General features: G+C 40.6%; 1 protein-coding gene across 1 annotated transcript; it reads right to left on the reverse strand.

Moving 5' to 3' along the window:
* Window positions 1-328: 328 nt before the first annotated feature.
* Window positions 329-1,846, reverse strand: LOC131190400 (cholinesterase-like). The gene has a single exon (XM_058167721.1). It carries the CDS (start codon window positions 1,844-1,846, stop codon window positions 329-331), a length of 1,518 nt encoding a protein of 505 aa, XP_058023704.1.
* Window positions 1,847-5,552: the final 3,706 nt, after the last annotated feature.

The raw sequence follows: 5,552 nt of genomic DNA on the forward strand, positions 1-5,552 counted from the left end.
ATTCTTAAAAATTTCAGGGCAGTTTCCAGTACAGGTAGTCCTTGACTTACAACTATTCATTTAATGTCCATTCAAGGTTACAACAGCACTGAAAAAGTGACTTACAACTGATCCTTGCACTTATGATTCACTTACGGTAACAACGGTCTTGCTTAGCAACAGAAATTCTAGTCCCAACTGTGGTCGTAAATCATGAACTACTTGTATTAACACAATCTGTAAACATATGCAAAAGAATACCATGCAATTCTTTATGAGTGCATTAATTTAGATATAAAGTACATTTGTTGAATTGAGGTGGGGCTTTGTTTGTATTTACAATACAAATTTATAGAAATAAAATGAACCACTTACCCAGTTCTGGCAACTCATAGTAGTACATCATCTTACGGCTCAGCCTGGCTTCAGCCTCTGTGTATGTTTGATTGACAGGCAGCCCTGATTGAAGGGTTCCAAAAACGTAAGAAACCTCAGCACCGTGGGATGCTCCAATCCATTTAGGCCAAACTGACCCTGAAGAGCGATGTGCAAATAAATAGGCATATACAGGACTCCCAGCTTTCCTGATATTTCTTGTAGTTTCAATTAACGGACATGCGATGATCCGATCTGTATAGAAGTGGGACAGAGCGGAGCGGTATTTTGCTGGGCCGTGATTTCCTTCACTGTACTTGAGTGCAATAGTCTCAATAAAATCTTCAGTTGCATTTGGCACCAACAGCTGTATCCCTTTCAGAAGCTGCTCCTGATTGATGAGATTGTAGGTGATGTTAGGGAAAACATAGTGGACAAATGTGGCCATTTCATCAGAGGTTTCACCTATGAGGAGAGGTTTGACCTGAATTTGCTCCTCCTCCATGAGCTTTTCTGGTTCACCAAGCAAAAACTCCCCATCTGTGGTTGGCCTGAAGGGAAAATTCAGGAGGAGGCCACCTTTGAAGAACAGAGATATTTCATGCCGAAAAAATTCAGAAACATTTTTTGTTTGCAGACAATGCACTATGCTGATATTATTGTCCTCGGAGCAGCCTAGCAGATGAACAAATTCCAGTGATTTTTCTTTGGCTTCCTCAGGAGACCTCCAAGCGCAGAAGGCATTGGCTGTTCCGCTCTGGATCACCGCTTGGGCAAAAAGATCCTGGCTTTTTGGTGCAAGAAGATGGAAATTCACAGAAGCTCCTCCAGCACTCTGGCCAAAAATGGTCACCCGAGAAGGATCTCCCCCAAAGGCAGCTGCATTCTCTTTTATCCACTTTAGGGCCAGCTGTTGGTCCCATAAGCCTAGGTTCCCTGGAGCAGCTGGTGGCAAGTACAGAAAGCCCAGGGCTCCCAAGCGATAATTGAGGGTGACCACAATGACATTCTCAGCGGCAGCCAAATGTGTCCCATTGAACAACTCCAGAGTAGAGGTGCCCATTAAATATCCCCCTCCGTGTATCCAGACCAAAACAGGGACTGGTGAAGAAGGTTGTGGATGTGGCACCCAGATGTTGAGGGAAAGGCAATCTTCTGACAGTGGTGTTTTAGGAGACCATATCTCTGCTTCAGGGACATCCCGGGAAATAAATTGAGGACAGGAATTGCCAAAACTGGTGGCTTCCAATGTTTGCTTCCATGGCTGATGTGGAAGAGGTTTCTGGAAACGCAACTTCCCCAGGGGAGGCTCAGCATAAGGAATGCCTAGATAGGCTGTCACAGATCCAAGGTCAGCCAGGAACTGCTTGCCCTTAATAGGACCACTGCTGGTTATGATCACTGTGTCCTCATTAGAAGCAGAACTAGAAACCAGTGGAAAGAAGAGGAGGAGGAGGCAGCACAAGAGAGATGGGCATAGTAGACAAGGCATTGCAACAGTAGGACGAGCTGGTGGACCTAGAAAAAGTTACAACCGGTATGAAATTATTCCACTTACTGTATAAGCCCACCTAATGCCAATTCATCATTAATTTACTGTGATGGTGGGACTCTGTTCTTGTTGAGGACACCAATGGTGAGTGCAGGGACTGACCTAGTCACCTTTGCCCTTCTCCATGATGTGTCTCCAAGGTTCCAGAAGAACCGCTTAGAACTCCTGGTTACCAATCCCTTTGCTCAGCGAATGGATAGTTTTGACATAGAATTGCTAGTAGATTTTCTCCAGGGTTCCCAATACAATTTTGTTATATATTATTGTTGTTATGGATGTCTCTAACTTATTCCAAAATCCCATTCTGGAAATTAGTATACTAATCCCTATCTAGTGGATTATGGCTAAGATTTAGAAATGGTGGTAGACTTTAGGAAAAACCCTTCCATACTTCCACCTCTCACAATACTTGACAACACAGTATCAACAGTAGAAACCTTCAAATTTCTGGGTTCTATCATATCGCAAGATCTCAAATGGACAGCTAACATCAAAAACATCATTAAAAAAGGACAACAAAGAATGTTCTTTCTGCGCCAACTCAGTAAGCTCAAACTGCCCAAGGAGCTGCTGATCCAATTCTACAGAGGAATTATTGAGTCTGTCATTTGCACCTCTATAACTGTCTGGTTCGGTTCTGCAACCCAACAAGAAAAACACAGACTTCAGAGGATAATTAGAACTGCAGAAAAAATAATTGCTACCAACTTGCCTTCCATTGAGGACCTGTATACTGCACGAATCAAGAAGAGGGCCGTGAAAATATTTGCAGATCCCTCGCATCCTGGACATAAACTGTTTCAACTCCTACCCTCAAAACGACGCTATAGAGCACTGCACACCAGAACAACTAGACACAAGAACAGTTTTTTCCCGAAGGCCATCACTCTGCTAAACAAATAATTCCCTCAACACTGTCAGACTATTTACTGAATCTGCACTACTATTAATCGTTTCATAGTTCCCATCACCAATCTCTTTCCACTTATGACTGTATGACTATAACTTGTTGCTGGCAATCCTTATGATTTATATTGATATATTGATCATCAATTGTGTTGTAAATGTTGTACCTTGATGAACGTATCTTTTCTTTTATGTACACTGAGAGCATATGCACCAAGACAAATTCCTTGTGTGTCCAATCACATTTGGCCAATAAAATCCTATTCCTATTCTATTCTATTTAACTGAAATAAATAACAATGTAAAATGACCTGAAATCAACATTTTTACTGTTCCAATCCTTTTTTAAATCAACAAATGTACAGTTGCATTTCTCTCTCTCACACACCCCTCCATTTTTTTTTTAGTTTGGTATGAGATGTGATTTTTCATCTGGGATCAGCCTATTTGTAGACCATCATAGTTTTGGGCAGTGTTCTTTAGTTTTCAACATCTCAAGAAATTTCCATATTTATTTTTTTACTGAGTCATAAAGCTGAAGTTGTTAGATTGTAAACATTCTGAAAACCCTGTTAGCCTTTCAGAGGGCCCTGAAAATGTGGTTTTCCCAGCAACCTTGGGGAGCTCAGGGGGAGCCTGTATAATGGTTATATTATGTTTAGATGGATGTTTTTCCTCCCACAAGGTTGCTTTTATTTATTTCTTAAGCTTTTAATAGCTGTGACATTTAATTGTTGGTTGTACACATCATGTTCAGTGAGATGGATGGCCATATAAATGTGTTAAATAAAGAAATTTTATTTTTATTTCTCACCTTTAAAAGGCCACCCAGCTCACAAAAAGTGACTCTGGGTGGCATAATCCATCAATAAAAATAAATGAAATAATTTCCACAGTAGAAAAAGTAATTGAAAAACTGAGCTTTCCACTGCTATAGTCCCTTCACACATAAATGCTAACTTTGATTTGTCTGAGATTCCCCTTTCCGGCCAGAGTTGGTCAAACCACTGAAAATGAAAAAAACTTTGGATATTTCCCCTCTTATTAAGCCCAAAATTTCCACTACTAAGCAGGACAATTGTTAAATGAGTTTTGCCCCATTTTATGACCTTTCTTGCTACAGTTCTTAAGTGAATCACTGCAGTTGTTAACTTAGTAAAACGATTGTTGAGTGAATCTGGCTTCCCCGTTGACTTTCTTCGTCAGAAGGTTGCAAAAGGTGATCACATAACCCTGAGACACTGCAACCGTCGTAACTACATGCCAGTTGCCAAACTATTGGGATGCTGCAGCTGTCATAAGTATGAAAAAAAATGTCATAAATCACTTTCTTCTGTGCTGTTGCAACTTCAAATGGTCACTAAAAGAAAGGATGTAAATTGAGAACTACCTGTACTACAGTCTTTTCTATAACTATATACAATTGTGAAAATTGGACACTTAAAAAGAAGGCAGACAGAAGAAAATCTGACTCTTGCAAATTATGGGATTGGAGATCACTAATGCACATATCTTGGGGGGAAACAACCCAGGAGATTTTAGGCCCTGTCAAACTGAAATTTAGGATTACGAAGTTAAGCCTGCCCACTTTTTGTTACGTTGTGCAATAAAATTCTTTAGGAAAAAACAGTTATGCTAAGAATGATTGGAGACACTTATAAAAGAGACCAGCAAATAATACCAACAAGCATGATACCGTTTAAAACCTAGAAACATTAACCAAAGTTGTAAAGCATCAGGAAAAAAAAGAGAGTGCTAATTTACAAAGTCTATAAAGCAATGTTTCTCAGTCTTAGCAACTTTTAAGATGTGTGGACTTCAACTCCCAGAATTCTGCGAGTTGCAGTCCACACATCTTAAAGTCGCCAAGGTTGAGAAATAATGTTAATGTCGCCAAGGTTGAGAAATAACTGAAAAGATAAAAGAGCATGCTTTCAACTTCTGCTTCTGATCCCAGTAACTCAGGTTTTCTAATCACTGTGGGATTTCCTATTTTCTTTGACACAAAGGCTAGCCTCAGAATTATTTTTTAGAACAGCTACATTCCCCTAACCCAGAGGTGCCCAACTCCTGGGCCGTGGCCCACTACCAGGCCTTGAGCCTTTTGGAACTGGAGGTGGCAGGTGAGTGCGTGAGCCTGCTGCACACACAAATTGTTCCCCTCTACACACACATACAGCGATCCACAACCGAAAAGGTTGGGGAACTCTGCCCTAACCTTAATATTTTCCCATCCACACATGCTTTCCTCAGCAGGTTCTCTAGGCTGCCTAACAAGCATTTCTGTAGGCTTTCTAAAGAAGGCCTAACATTATTTGTCCTCGAGGAGCAAGACTGATTCCAAAACTGAACAAATTGTCAGCTGTACAGCCAGCAATATTAGAGCAAAGCAAAGTAGAAATAATACATCCCGTGATGTATCCAGTACAATTGCACAAGTGCTTTAGGAAAGGCAATTCTATCAGCATCTACCTAGCAGAATATCCCACTGATTTTTAATGGGTCTTATTGCTGGATAAAATGGTGGAAATTTGCAAGCACATATCTGAACCTGGACAAAATGGCAGCCCAGTATGGGCTTTCTCTTCACTGCTCTTCTTTTCTACTCTTGTTCTCTGTGTCTCAAACTCTTATCAGGCATTTCCTATTATGGCTGAAGAAATTGTTGTCTCTTTATGTATGTTTAGCCTGGAATAGAACTAACTAGCCTAAATAGAGTTAACCAGCCCGAAAAAAACAG

Source organism: Ahaetulla prasina, chromosome 2 (assembly GCF_028640845.1).
Source record: "Ahaetulla prasina isolate Xishuangbanna chromosome 2, ASM2864084v1, whole genome shotgun sequence".
NCBI classification, from domain to species: Eukaryota; Metazoa; Chordata; class Lepidosauria; order Squamata; family Colubridae; genus Ahaetulla; species Ahaetulla prasina.

Coding starts and splice junctions, on each gene's coding strand:
- LOC131190400 (XM_058167721.1), bottom strand. CDS start 1,846: ATGCCTTGTCTACTATGCCCATCTCTCTTGTGCTGCCTCCTCCTCCTC.